Source organism: Pezoporus wallicus, unplaced genomic scaffold (assembly GCF_028554395.1).
Source record: "Pezoporus wallicus isolate ANWC-B61680 ecotype Strahan unplaced genomic scaffold, APGP_CSIRO_Pwel_v1 contig_4131, whole genome shotgun sequence".
In the NCBI taxonomy this organism is placed as follows: Eukaryota; Metazoa; Chordata; class Aves; order Psittaciformes; family Psittacidae; genus Pezoporus; species Pezoporus wallicus.
This window is the reverse complement of record NW_026641950.1, coordinates 840355-854468: the sequence shown is the minus strand read 5'-3', so window position 1 is coordinate 854468 and position 14114 is coordinate 840355. Positions and strand designations below refer to the sequence as shown.

The window sequence follows — 14114 nt, the reverse complement described above, 5'->3', positions numbered from 1 at the left end:
CTCTATATTAGGTAGTAAAGTCCTGACTGTGCAATATATACTGTATAAATCATTCTGGTATGTGAAAGAGCATCCTCAGAGCTGATATATAGCTTGTCTGCTCTATAGAACTTCCAATACTACACCAAATCATGTTCTTTTTTGTGTTGCAGATCCTGGGAAGAAGGGAAAGTTCTTATTTTTGATGACTCTTTTGAACATGAAGTATGGCAGGATGCTGAAGATTATCGCCTGATATTCATTGTGGATGTGTGGCACCCTGAGTTAACAGCACAACAGAGACGCACCCTTCCTGCTATTTAAGGGGCTGCTTCTGATGTGCGGAGCAGAGGAGCTTTAACCCCCTTGGAGAGGTTGTCCTATGCAAATAGGATTAATTTATCCAGCATACAAAGAATACAAGTATTGTAAGGGTTAGCAGAGATAAGGACTACATCCTGCAGTCATGAAGGACTTGATTTTTTTTAAAAAAAGGAAAAAAAAAAGCCATGTTTTGTTTCATACTGGTACAGCACTGATGGAAGTTTGAAAATAGGAATCTTGTCAGCCAAAGAACAATAGGTCTGGATTTTCAAATTAAGGAATGTGCAGATGTTTTTTGCCATGCCTGTATTATGCATGCTAAACTAGTCAGTTATTTGCCCGACCATGTTCAGGCACAATATTTGCAGTTCTCTATCTGGGAAATATTTCCCAGGCTTTTCTCTGGGAAGCAACATGTAAAATATTTCCAAACATATGCACACAACCAACTTTGAAAATCAGTATGCAGTTTTAACGTTAGCTGCTTTAGGCCTAGAGCATGTCCCTATGTTATCAACTGTAGATGTGAATGGGTTATATGTGTTTGTATTTTTTTCTAAATAATGACTGTATTTTTCTAGCATAATTATGAACAAATCTTTACTCAACCACTATTTTTTAAAATGAACAACATATATGTAAGTGCATCTCTAGCTATTAGCAGAAGGAAAACACTACATATGATCAGATTTAATGTTTGTCCTGTGTAGCCTTCTCTTGCCTTCCTGAAAATGCAAACTGAAACTTGCATAACCAGCTGCTTAGTGAGGATTTGTTTTTCTAAAACAAAATCGTTCTCTTATTTAGCAGCAACCTTCAGTTTGATAATGTGACTTTGGAAGATAACAAGCAAATGTGACATCCGTAGGTTCAGACCTTAAACTTCTTAGGCTTATGTGGTGAACTGCTGTTTCTCCTCTCATTAGAAAAGTTTGTGTTATGATATCTGTTTTCTACCCAGCAAGGGTCTGGGATGCCTCCTTCCAGGGGATACTTCTAGGCTGTCCTTAGGTGTTCATTCAGCAGAAAAAAAATATAGCTGAAGAACTTCCTGTGCTTTGGGCAGAAGGACAAGGTCTGGCTTGCTTTTCTGCCAGAATGCAGAGCAGACAAAGAGCTTCAGGTTATTAACTTTTATTAACTTCTGCTGCCAGCATCATACAGTGTGCTAGAAAGATCCTTTAAATGACCTAATGGTGTTCTCCTTGTCTTGAAGTGTATGACATACTGCTGAAGTAGTCTTATCCCAGTACTGTTCACTGTATGTTCTATACTTGCCATACAGAATTTCTGCTATGGTAAAAAAGCCTGTTTTCAAGAAAGAAAACTGTTTGGATATTTAAGCAGTTAGCTGGTTTTTGGGGGATCTGTACTATTTAAATGGGAGATGGAGGGTGCAGCACCCTGCACTATTGATTTCTAAGAACACTAACAGGAAACAGACCTGAGGTTGCACAGTTGATGCTTATGACTGGCTGTTACCTACTCTCCCACAAAACTAGCTGGGTGTGGATAGGTGTGCTAGGATGCTCAGAGCTTGTCATGAGCAGTGGCAACATTACTGAGGGTTTTGAGAGACAAATACTACACTAAGGAAGGAGACACTGAGGTTACATAGTCTCCACAGCTTCAGCTTTGCTGCCCAAAAGACACTGAACAGTCATCATATTTGTAAATGCTCAGTGGTTTTGTACTACCGAGACTACATCACGGTACCTAAGTCTCATGACCAGAATGATACCTTTGAGGGAGCAAAATACAGATAAGAGCTTTGCGTTGCCATAAAGCGAATGCTTTTCAGATTTTGTATTTTGCTAGGTAATTAAATCTTGTAATGTGATGTAACACATGATGATTGCACCATAAATTAGTGTAACCGGTTTCTGGAGGTGTGCACTTTAATTTCCTTTTTGAATATTAAACTGAAAAATCCTCTCTGGTCTAAGTCAGTTTTAGACAGCTGTGATAATTAAACTTTAACAAGTTGTCTGTGTCAAAAATAACTCTGAGACTATGCACAATATACAAGAAAGTAACAGTTATCATTTAATCATAATGAAAACATAAAATATTTGGAGATATTTTGCAGAGCTTTAGGAGAGTCAAGTGCTAAACTGGGAACAAGGTGCTTGTTATTGTGGGGGGTAAAGTAGTAAAAAGATCATAAGTAATTAAATCTCCTCGTAGTTGTATAGTCACAGGGTGTATCTTTGTAAGGTGATCAAGCAATACAAATTATAAAGTATTTTGTAATTCTCTATAATAAAGACATAGTTTGTAAAGAGAGAATCAAGAACTGTTTAAATCAAAATTTGTGGTTTAGGAACATTTTTCTTAATGTTGCATTTCAGTTTCTATAGCTCAGAGGAAATACTAAATGAGTGGTAAAAGCTTTGGGACTTTCTTTATGAAAACCCATGCCATCCTTCACATTGTTTCGTTGTTCCTTTGAAGGGTTATACTTTATCTTTTCCTATTGCAAATGGCGAAAAGATAAAATTGGCAAATATAAAAGTAATCTACCCGAGATGTGTGTGTGCTGAAGTAGCACTGTTTATTAAATTGTGTAGTGATATATTGGCCACTTAAAATCATAAGTGCCTTGAATATAACAAAATATATTATGAATAGCTCCTGCAACACTGAAGTGAATCTACTCAATGCCTCCCTGTTAAGGAGCTGAGAGCATATCTGTTTGTTAGCTACAGTTACAGGATTAGCGATATATATGGAGGACAATACAGCAAACTACAGAAATCATGCCCTGAATAAGTCATATATTATTTAAGTATTCCTGTTTGCCAAATAATATTTCATCTTGAAAAAGCTTTTGAACATTGGAAATACCAATGGAAGAAGTGAATAGAAATGTTTTTTAAAATGGAGAACCATTGCAATTTAAATATTTTTTCCTTTAGATTTATTTGCAGAGGGAAATGCCAGAAAAGGGCAATATAGTCTCTTTTTTAAAAGCAGTACATACTCATTACAATGATAGGAGCTAGATTCCTCCCTGCCTGTAGTTACCTTGCTTGCAAGCACAGTCTGTACAAGATCCTACAGTTAAATACAGGCATCATACAGTTATATACAAGGCATCATATGTATGTATTCATGTCACAGCTAAAGAAAATAAATAATCCTCTGCAAGGTTTAATCCTCAAGGACAAGATTTCAGTGGTATTTGCACTTCCTGGGCAGAACAAGTCCCACATGAACGAACAATGATTGTAACAGGTCATTACAAAGATTCAGTGGTGAGTGTATTAACAGAGAAAAACTTGTAACCCAAAGTGTTTCCATTAATGCTGCAGTATAGCAGTCAGTGCCTACCTTTTATTGTCTGTTTGTTTTTTTACTTCCTGCTTTAGGCAAGTTCTCTATGACAAATCCAAATGCTTGTGAGAATTCATGAGCCAAGGGAGGCAGAACTGTGTCCTTTTATCAGGAGTTGACATCTAGTTTTCTGTAATAGGTGGTAATGCCAGGGGAGGGTAAATGGAAGAAATCCCAAAGATAAATGGGCTCAGTTGTCTTATCTGTTTAATGTTCCCACAAGCCTCTGCTGCTTTTTTCTGGCTCCTGTGTTGCCTTACTGGGACCATTCACTGCCTTATAGGTTCGCTGTCTACTGTGGAGGCCAGGCTTTGTATCAATGACATGCTGCTGCAGAAGAAGGGATAGCCTGGATGAGGCTATCCAGTACAAATACTGGAGGGTAAACCCCAGATGTGTTGATAGGATCTGGCAGGATGTCCTTTCTGCCCTGTACAGACATAAAGTGTTGTAGATAAAGGCAGTATTTTGTTAGTCCATCTCTTAGGGTTGACCGTGTCCAGTTGAACTATATGATCACTTCAGTATATCACTTAGGAATTCAGTGGATGTTCCAGAGGCACATTAAAAACTCTTGTGCCCATTATCATCTCATTGATATATATGGTTTACACTGCTACCTTCGATATGTTGTTGTCAACTGCTTGTTCTAGTAAATTGTCAAAGTATGGCAATTTAATTGAAGGCTAAAGGTGTGTACAGTGGTCGTAACTGTTTTAGGAAATAAAGTCACTGCACATACAATTTGATAACGATTTTTCTTTTATTTCTTTAATCTGGTTTCCATTTCAATGAAGAGATGGGGCTCTCTTTGCAGCTAGAGCAAACAGAGAAATAACAAACTGATCTTTGGCATTTCAGTTCTTCTATTCGTCCACATTTCCTTCTGGCAGAAGCTTGTACTGAATAATAAATTCAAAGTTTTCCTTTTTCATTTTAATAATGGCCCACATCTGCAATAAGCATACCCTTCTGGCTACACCTTTCACTATACTGCATGAGGGAAGGGGGTAAATGGTTCTGCCGAGCTTATATTTGCTGTTGTGACCTAAATGAAACAATCTGGATTGAACCATTAATCACTGCTGAATGCTTCCAATGGGTCTCCCTAGCAGCCCCCTTCCGCATACGCACACATGTGCACACACACACTTCTCTAATAGTCTCCCAAGTTGCCTGTGGAAAAACACATCATTAAATTAAATAATTGCATTTCATATTGTGTGCATCTGCTGCCCACACTGCTCATTCCACTTAGCCAACAGTTTCATACGGGCTTTGAAAGTTAAGAGTAATTTTTGCTAGATGTCGAAATGTGACCCCCAGTAAGCAGCATGGATGAGGTGGTCACAAAGTGTCATGTTGAATGGCATTATGCTCTCACTGATTTGTTTTGTTTTCTTAATGCAAAATCTTCCTGTAAAACTTGAGTGCTCTGTTGATGCTGCTGTTTCTGCCCTCTGTGCCAGATTAAACTGATGATTACAGTGCAAAGTTGTTTAAGTTTGAATTGTTTCTCTTTAAAACACACTTAACCTTTGCTTCTGTAAAACTGACCGTCCCTGATGGAGTCTTCAGGAAAGCTACTGACACACCCTGGTTTCTTTAACAGAGAATGCAGTCCCATAATTTCCAATGCTTTAATGTCGTAAGTCAAAAAAAGAAAGAGGTTTTTTTCTGTGGACAGACTCCTGTGTCAATAGAAATTTCTCAGTTTTTGTTCAGTGTTGGCTTCACAGACAGATGGCTGGTGACAGTTGTTACTTGTCAAGAAACATGAAGGACTTGTTCTCAAGCAAAACACGGGCATGAGTATGTGTGTTGTGTGCTCTGTGGGTTCCTGGTATGGTGGAAGTCTGTTGATGTATACGTGCATGTTGAGCACATGGGAGCTCAGTCCAGAGCCAGCAGCGGTTGGGTGTTCTCGCTTTCTCCCTGGTCTTCATGTTTCAGCGTGCCAGCTTCCACCACAGACTGGGACCTGAAAGCAAGAAGATATGCATGCTAGCGAAGGCTGCTGCAGAAGCACTCACCTTCCTGGAGTCCCTTTGCTTCATTTTATGGTTTTTGCTTTTGTCCATTTTCATCTTAATGGCCTTTTAATTCTTTTCTGTGGAACTCGTACAGAATTTGAGAAACAGTCCTTTAAATATGAACAGCGATATGACTCATTGCAGATCTCAAATGCTTATAATTTAATGCTTAGCTACCATCCATAATGCTGGACAGACCTAGCAATTTAAAGGCCTGATTCTGAGATACCATGAGATTGTTGGTGCTTAATGTCTTCCTAGGCAAAACTGCTTGTGCAACTGCTTGTTAGAAAGCAAAGTCATCTGTACAAGTGCTTGCAGAAGTGAGTCTCAGCTCATGCTTGTTACAGACCTAAAGTAGACAAATCACATTTTACTGATGTAGAGGTTTAAGAAGCAAAACATCTATGAGTTACCCAAGATCAATGAAGAAGCCAATGTTAATACAACAACAAAGGACCTTTTGGTGTGCCCAGTCCTGTACTTTATCCATTTCCCTGCCTATGCCCTTGAAGAGCTTTATTCAGGGGTAGTCTATTTAAAATTCATTTCTGTCTTCAAGATGGGAAGCATTATTTATTTGTTGTTACTGGCCGAAAAAATATAAACCAGACCCAACATATAAATGAATAAACACTAGAGAAAGTGGAGCATGGTGATTTCTTGTAGTGACAAATGCTTAACAGGTTTAAACTAGTGGGAAAATTCAAGACTATTTCATTTTCTGAGGTCTGTGTGCTCCAGTGTTTGCTCATTGTGCAGCGGAAGGAGGAACTGTTGAGTTTATTGCTAAAGAGTTTTGTTATCCTCCATTTTCTGTGGCTTAGGCTAGGAGCTGCCTCCCAGTTTGGAGTGGGCAATAAGCTTTAGAACAAAATTGCTGTATCTGGAAGTTTTAAAAAGGGAACTTTTTCAAATACAGGGGTAGCATTTCCAAGAGCCTGCATTTGCATAGTGGATAATATATTTCTACAGAGCCCGTTTTCTCATGGATAGCTTTTAGAATTAGAGGTAGCTCTTATTCCCTATAGGATCTGTTTGTAGTTCCCAGTTGTTCATTATGGTAACCTCAGTTTAAGCCTTCGTTATTTCATGATATTAGATATCACCTCTTTTGATAAGAATCATTAATAAATTGCATCCTTTGGTAACAGCAGCACTTGATCAGGAATGAATACCATGACTGTGAATAACTTGTGTAATTATTTTTCTTATTCTTATGCCTGGAGCTTTCATTAAAGCATAATAAAAAAATTTCATTTAAAAAAATGTCTCTGAAGAGAGATAACAAAAACCGGATGCTCAATGGGAAAATTTTATGCCAAAGTTTTCAAAGAAAATATGTTTGCTCAAATGTTTTTGCTGTGTATTTTTACAGTAACATGACATGCGTGATGTTTATGACTGCATTTTAATATAGAAAGGCAGCTGGTTCAGGAGATTAGGCAAAATGGCAATTTACATATTTCTAGTATGTGGCAGCAAAAACATCTTGTGGCTTTGAAACCGGTACAGAATGGATACAAACTGCAACATCAACACCTCCTTATTTTCTCTTCTGAACAACCAGTTTAAATTATTATTAAATAATACCTTGTTAATACTTGTCACCAATGTATTGTTCCTGTCTGATCCACTGCTCTACAATACAGATCCATTGAAGCATTTGCTAGCATAGAATCACGGAATGGTTTGGGTTGAAAAGGACCTTAAGATCATATACTTACAAGCCCCCTTCCACTAGACCAGGTTGCTCAAAGGCCCATCCAACCTGGCCGTGAACACAGCCAGGGATGGGGCAGCCACAGCTTCTCTGGTCAACCTGTGCCAATTTCTCACCATCCTCACAGTAAAGAAATTCTTCCTAATGTCTAATCTAAATCTGCCCTCTTTCAGCTTGAAGCCCTTTTCCTATTGATACTTCTTCTTATAAGAAGTCGCTCCCCAGCATCCTTGTAGGCCCCCTTCAGATACTGGAAGGCTGCTATAAAGTCTCCATACAGCCTTCTCCAGGCTGAACAGCAGAAAGTTTTGCTCTAAGACACATGTGACAAATCTCACAATTTTGCATTTTATGTTCACTGTTGATTTTCTTTCTCATCTCATTACACACACAAAAAATATATTCTTGCATCTATAATAGCAAGATATCAATTTTCTCTCCATACCGGTACTCAGATGCACATCAGGTTGGGAGCAACATCATAGTCTCAAACCCTGTGTGCAGGTCCTACGCTGTTCCTTTTCAGACAGAGCCAAAATATCTGGAGCATCAAACAAATGTATTGCAGCCCCCCTGACCTCCAAGCTCAAGATGCCAAATGATTCAAACACAGTGTCCAGCCTTTCTGAATAATGTAGAGATCCAGCTGAGATTTTAGTTATCTCCCAAGTTCTGCAGCAACAATCTTTTTGACTTTTCTGCTAGAAGCTTCTTAGACCCCTATCCTAAAGCAAACAGTTCAGACATCTATGTGAAGGGCACAATCGTAATTTAAACAATCATCGGTATTTTCTAAGACCTCACGATAAAGGACTTACTGTCGTGTTTGGATTTCTGTTTTCCAAATGCATCAGGTTTTGGTCTGCTGAAAAATGTTCCCAGTTTTGCTTTTAACTTTAGTTTTATATTGGAAAAAAAGAGAAAATTACTTAATTCTTAACAAGATTCTAATATAATTTTCCCATATTCATTTATGGTATTAAAAATGTAGATGCTCAGAAAAGATTTTGGCAGTATATATCAATGCAGCTCACAATCTAATGTAATAACTCAGTGTGAAAGATATGTTTTATGGGCCTAGAACATCCTGGAATATGTATTCCATAGATATACTTTATTTAATGACAGAGAAAAGATGATTTGCAATAGGTTGCTGTTGCAGAAACCATTTTTAACTGGCCAGTAACTATATCTTGTGGTTGTAGAAATTAATGAAAGACAAATACTATTTGAAAGAATGCACCCTATATGTTGGTGTCAGCTTGCCTTTCTGTATCTAACCCATTTGGTTCAAGGAAAGCGGTCATATTCTAGGCATGTGCAAGTTTACACAATATTTAGTGGGATTTGTATGCTGACTCTAGTATTGAACCTAGGACTAAGACTAGTTTCTGTTTTAAAAGCGCTGCTGCCTGGCTTAACTGCATTAACATTTTCTTCAGAGAACTTTACAATCGTGTTTCTAATTTTGGTGCTTGAATCGTGGTGCTTGAAAGGTCTTCAGGTATCTAACTCCAACTTAATTTCCATAGAAAAATAAACTGCAGTCAGGCACCTAAGCACCTTTCCCCTGACTAGTCCTTTTAATTTGCAACCATCTTTGCATTAAAAACACCAAAGCACCCTCTTCTACTACTGTTTAAGCCAAATCGTAAATATCAATGTGTAAAAATACCTGATGGGATCTAGAAGAGAACCTGAAGCCAGACTCTTAGTGATACCCAGTAATACTTCATTAGTGTATCCGCTGTACATACACTGGTATGTGGCACATTCCCTGTGTTCGCTGCAACTTTGGAATCCTAAATGAGTATGTTTGAATTCAAACCTTTCTGGTTTTCCTCCTTTCTCAGGTAACAATTCTCAATAACCAGTTTGGAAGAGGCTTCGGTGTGGAGGGTGTGGTTGAGTTGAAGTTTAACACAAGTAGATAATTGTATCACATATGATACAGTCACTGTGCGAGGCCCTGAGCTGGCTAATTCTGAAGTAATAAATAGATAAGTCAATGCCCACAGATTTTCCTAGTGTAGTTTTCAAGGCTAGGTGACCTTGCTTAGGAGAGCAAAATGAAAACGGAAACAGAAATGAATTCTCAGTCTCATATCTGACACCTTAAATGCCATTCGAGTGTGCTCCATTTAAAGTGTCAATCAAACCCCCCATGGTTGTTTTACTGTTCAGCAAGAATATTTGGAAGTCTGGAAAATCAACACTACCCAGCTGTTCTTCCAGCAGGTCAGCCATATATTTCAAATGACAGCACTGCATAGGTATGTACATCAATATCTAAGAGAGCAGATGGCTTTATGCGTGTGGCCATTTGAATGCAACTATCTCAAGTTCACTCAGAAAACATGTAAGAAGACTGGATGCACGCCTTCTAGTTGCACTGATTTCAGAAGACTCCTGTCAAAGTACAGCTGGAGAAAATCAGCTCACAGGAATTTATGTCTGTTGGGTATCAGTTTTGTTTCCCATAAAAAATCAAATACTAAAATTGTGCGCTGAGCTAACAGTAACTGCCAGCGTACCATACCATGCTTGCCTTAAGACATTTTCCTGTTCTCTGATTCCTCATTCTATGCTTTTCATCACAACAATGCTGATGTGCTGCAGCCCACAGGAGCAAGAACGTATTACATTGTGCTAGGATTCCTTTGGAGGGTTTTGTGGAGGAAAGAGGAGGGTGGCATGTTTTTTTACCCATGTGCAGGAGGCTTCAAGCTGTCAGAGTGACACGCTGCAGCCAATCAATCAGACCACATTGTGTGACTCTATTCATCCACTTCTCACCCCCCATCTGCTCATTTCCCTCTAGTTCCTTTCCCATTACACCAGCAACTCAGGGCTGTTCATCTCCAAATTATTCATTGCATTTATGGAACATAATAAGCATTTTTTTAGATCACACCTGTAAATGTTTGTATTGACAAGGTCTGACTGGCATTTCTTTCTCATCTTCCTCACTCCCCATCAGCCTAAAGAAGTGGGTACAGCACCCCAGGGTGTGCTCTGCAACACACTTCAAGACTATGCCTTCATCAGGTGGCAAAACCAAGGATTTCCCCCCAGTATTACAGAAACAATGCATATGTGCATGTGTGTAGTAATTGTGCTAAAAAGGTACTCTTTTACTATTGAAAGCACTAGAAAATTAAATGCATGGGCAAGGCATCTTGAAAGACATGTATGCTCCCGCGAGTGGTGCAGGCAGATGTAGGCAAGCTCTGCTCAGCAGTGCACAGCTCCAACCCAGAAGCCATGATGTGTGGCTCTCTGCCCAGGTTAATAAGCCCTGCTGAAATCTCTTGCTAATGCAGCTCTGCAGCTTCTGCACTTGCACTGCCTCACAGCTCGGTATCAAGGCAGCGTGGCATTGTGCAGCAGAGACCTGCCTGGAGGGGCAGCTTTGATATTCAAACCACAGCACTTCAAGGAGATGAAGCAGCGTCTGTGTCTAGGGGCACAGCTGAGCTGGTGAAGTGATCCACCAACGTGGTGAGTCAGAGTGTGAAAACTCTGGCTTAACTTTATGCCAGCCCAGTGCTTAGCCCACAGGACAATGGTGACAAGCTGCTGCACTTCCCGAATGGGAGCTGGTTTTGTGGGCACCATGGCAGTAGTGACAATCTTTGTGCTAATGGTTAGCACATCCTAGGGAGAGGTCTCTGTCTGCCTTGGCACATCACAGCCAGGGGTGACCATGGTCCAGATCTCTCTTTAACTCTGTGTGTGGTGAAGTCTTTGTGAGTGCATCTGTGCTGCTAAAGATGTGACTGCTGCACAGTGAAGCTCAGCATGAGACCCCTCATCCTCTCTGGGCCCTTCAGCTCTCTACACGCCCTTCCTTTCCCAACAGCTAGCCCCAGCTGCTTCTCCTGACCACAAACCCTGGGCATACCTCACTGCAGGGTGTGCACCAAATAGTGGTAAGGATGACACTGCACCACATTTGCCTCTAACCATGGCCAGCCAGCTCTGCACCCTGTCCTCTGAGACCCAGAGGAGAGCAAGAGCAGGCACTGTGCAGGCCAAATGCAGCCAGGCTACTCTGCCAGAGGCTAATCCTGATCAATACAGACAGGAGTTGTCAGTCTGTGCCACCGACCTTGGAACTAGGGTGCACACCCTGGTTTTCTTCATCAGTGTGGTTGTACCTGATTATCTCTCACTCCTAAATGCTCTGAAATTCCTTGTCAAGATATTGACTTGGTCACATCCCAAGAACAGAAGAGTGGAAATACATGGGTGGGAGCTTGTTTTTTCTGCTGTAGTCTGACTCATCCACATGCTTTTTTTCACATAGAAGGAATAGGAGCACCTGCTTCAGAGAGAAGTTCCTGGAAGACCCTTAATCCCCCAGGGTGCACTATGTAAGCCTAGTTATGGGGCCAAATAAAGACAACACTGCAGCAGCAGTCAGCACCAATTTACAGCAGATTCAGTGAGAGCTGCTAAAAGCTGTGCAGAATATGACACCCAAACAAAAGAAATTCAGGCCAACTAATGAAGAGAATTTTCTTCTCCCACGTTATCAGTATTACACGCACACATGAACTTCTCATCACCATTCCTGCTTTTCCTGGTCATTCCAGTTTCCTTGCTCACCAAGCACTCTTTCTAGCCCAACATCTTCCAGTCTCTCTGCTCAGACACTCCAGATGTTTACACCTGCCTCATCTTTTTTCTGCCTTTTTTGCTCCCATTCCAGTGACTCCAGTTCCCAGTACCTCAACCAGATTTGTCACTGAATCACAGTCTCCTCACTTCTGCAATAAAAGGGAAGAAGAAACCCCAAGAGCAAACGATGTCAGTATTCTTACCCTCCTACGCTACATCAGAAATTTCCTGTCCTTGACAAGAACAGCAGTGCATCACGAAAGCAACCCTGCAGATCTACAATTTAGACTGGAAAGCAAGCACCAACACAGTTGAAAGAGCCAAAATGGCTGGGTATGTGGGGGTGTTGTGACCCCTAGAGTGCGCCCTAGCCCCAGGAGCACTCCTTGTTCTTTCTTGGAGGGCTCTTTCCTCCCTCAGTGCTCAGGGTTTTCAGTGCCAAGCTGGTAAGTGGCTATTTATTTTGCTTTCTTCTAGCAGTTCAGCGTGTGGCTCTGTGACACATTTGCTGCCTATTATTCCAAGCCTCAATCTGAAGATAGCCTTTGTTAATTCCCTCCTGAGCTTTTCCGTGGAGTTCATCAACACAGTACTTGTGTGCCTCTTAAATGCAAATTCATCTACTGCCATAGCACGACTGTGAGCATTTTTTTTCATTTCCATTTCACATGCGGAGAGCTGAAGCACAGTTAGATTAGGATCGAAGTATTCCTCTAATGTGGGGTGCCCGTTTCCCAGCGCCAAGAGGGTCTCATTTTGCAGAGTGCTCAGCATTATGTGGCAGCTTGTGTGTTCAAAGCACATGTCCCCTTGATTTGTGCTGCAGGTGAGCGCTGAGTATTTCTGGAAATTAGACCCCAGAGTCTCTAGCTTGGCAAGCTGAAAATAAGCAACATTCAATCTCACCATCTGTGTGAAGGTTGGTTTAAGTGACTTGCCAGGCCAATGCAGGGGCTCAGGGAGAGGAGAGCAGGATCTGCCTCTCCAGGCCTGCACCCAACAGGCTTAACCAAAGCTCCATTCCTGGCCTCCATCAGCCCTCCCCCTGCCATCCTTGTTTGCTGGTCCATCAAGTGCGCTTTCTAGCCCATCTGCTTCCATTCCTTTATGCCTGCCTTATCTTTCAGTCTGCCTTGTGGCTCCCATCCCAGTGACCCAAATTCCCAGTATCCCAGCTGGGTTCCGTACTAAATCCTCTCCAATTCTCCTGCCAATGGTGAAGAAATGCAGCCCCCGGAGCATGGGCTGTCAGTCTGTCAAATCCTAGCTCCTTGTCTTGCTACAGCCTGGGCTAGTGCAGGGAAGGTTGTGATCACAAGTAGAAGTTGTAATTTCAAACACCCTCTGTACCCTATGGCCTAGGCCAGAGATGCATTGAGCCATCAGCCCAAGCTGAACAAGTTTATTTATGCTGGGAGGCCGAGCTAAAACATGAGGCAGTCCTTGAGGTCATTAAATGCTGAAATTAAATATGCTCCTACAGAGCATGTGTGAATTGCCTTTTCAAAGGCTTGTAACTCAGCCAGATGTAGGTGGGTTTTTCACAGGACAGCAAAAGACATAAGCATTGTAAAACCATTTGTTTTATTAAGTGTCATGTCTCTAATCTAAACTACAAAACTTTTGGCAAATTTATAGCCATCTGAAGACGTAATTTACAATGCAATATTTTAGGCAGCCTGAGCAGCACTGGTTCCACCATTCCCACCTCCAGCCTGTGTTTGTGCACCCATGCACTGGTAACTGAGTGCTGTGAGCAGATGAAACCTGTGCTGTTAATTCCCTCAGAGAGCAACTGATTTCCTGCCTTGTCCCAGGTGACACCAGCACCAAGCTGCCTGTCTTTCCTGTAACTGGGTCAGCTGTGGCTTTGCAACTGATCTCCTATTCGGCTTCTCTGCCTTCTGGCTCCTGAGGATATTCTGCATCGTCTCCCCTGCAGCCTCCCTGGGACCTGCTAATATGCCAGATCCACTGGCTCCCTTCCATTTCTCTCTGATGTATTAGCAGAACTCCAATCAAAAGGTATAAAACCATTCAACAGCTAATGATCTATATTACTAGATAGTGCATACATTACGTGATATGCATGTCCC

General features: G+C 41.1%; 2 protein-coding genes across 2 annotated transcripts in view; one reads left to right on the top strand and one right to left on the bottom strand.

Moving 5' to 3' along the window:
- The window catches only part of ASPH (aspartate beta-hydroxylase), a 111639-nt gene extending 107257 nt beyond the window's left edge, over window positions 1–4382 (top strand). Inside the window, exon 27 of the mRNA XM_057426241.1 lies at window positions 153–4382. Coding sequence (XP_057282224.1) covers window positions 153–303 — 151 coding nt within the window. The 3' untranslated portion in view covers window positions 304–4382. The remainder of the gene's footprint in view (window positions 1–152) is intronic.
- A 1-nt stretch (window position 4383) lies between these two features.
- Window positions 4384–14114, bottom strand: part of CLVS1 (clavesin 1) — a 100886-nt gene continuing 91155 nt past the window's right edge. The window contains exon 6 of the mRNA XM_057426238.1: window positions 4384–5620. Coding sequence (XP_057282221.1) covers window positions 5533–5620 — 88 coding nt within the window. The 3' untranslated portion in view covers window positions 4384–5532. The remainder of the gene's footprint in view (window positions 5621–14114) is intronic.